Below are 597 nucleotides of genomic sequence, written 5' to 3' on the forward strand. Positions count from 1 at the left end.
TCTTGCCCCTTCCTCCACCCCCTCCGGATCTGCCCCCCTCCTGCAGCAGATATTGTTATTATTTATACTCCCCAAGCATCCCTTAATTTTCTGCCAGGGGAGAGGCTCAGGGAAGAAAGCCTTTTAAGGATTTCTGCCAGCACCGGGAAGCGAATCCCCCCAGTCAACACTGCCGCTGGGGGATTTGAGCGTAGACGAGTGCTTAAAGCCGCAAAGGGCAGAGAGAGGGGCGGGGGAGCCGGGGGCACGCTCTGAAACCAGATGCCCCCCCGGCCAAAACACAGCTCCTTCCTCTGCTTTAGGAAACGGATCCCTCCCGCGATTTCCTTTCAGAGGTGACTTGTAACCTCTTCATTAGGGTCGGCTTTGGCAGAGCGCGCATGGGGCAGTTGGCAGGGCCAGCCCGCCGGCTTGCCTTTCCCAGGGTGGAAAACAAACACGGCAGCTCGCAGCAGCAGACCCGCGCCCTGGCCATGCTCTGATGGGTACCATGGACTTTAAGACAGATCCCAGTGCGGTAACGATCAATTTGCTGCTCATTGTCCACCCCGAGGAGCCGGCGAGGAAGCTGAAAGGGCAGAGGCCGGCAGCAGGCGG

At 59.1% G+C, this 597-nt stretch overlaps 1 protein-coding gene across 1 annotated transcript in view; it reads left to right on the forward strand.

Annotated features, from left to right (window-relative positions):
• Positions 1 to 481: 481 nt before the first annotated feature.
• Positions 482 to 597, forward strand: part of LOC104516501 (kyphoscoliosis peptidase-like) — a gene marked incomplete at its 3' end in the record, with an annotated part of 10,945 nt that continues 10,829 nt past the window's right edge. Inside the window, 1 exon segment of the mRNA XM_010160837.1 lies at positions 482 to 597. This exon segment is cut by the window's right edge and continues 50 nt beyond it. Coding sequence (XP_010159139.1) covers positions 482 to 597 — 116 coding nt within the window.

The sequence above is a fragment of the Eurypyga helias genome, unplaced genomic scaffold (genome assembly GCF_000690775.1).
Source record: "Eurypyga helias isolate BGI_N326 unplaced genomic scaffold, ASM69077v1 scaffold32711, whole genome shotgun sequence".
Taxonomy (NCBI): Eukaryota; Metazoa; Chordata; class Aves; order Eurypygiformes; family Eurypygidae; genus Eurypyga; species Eurypyga helias.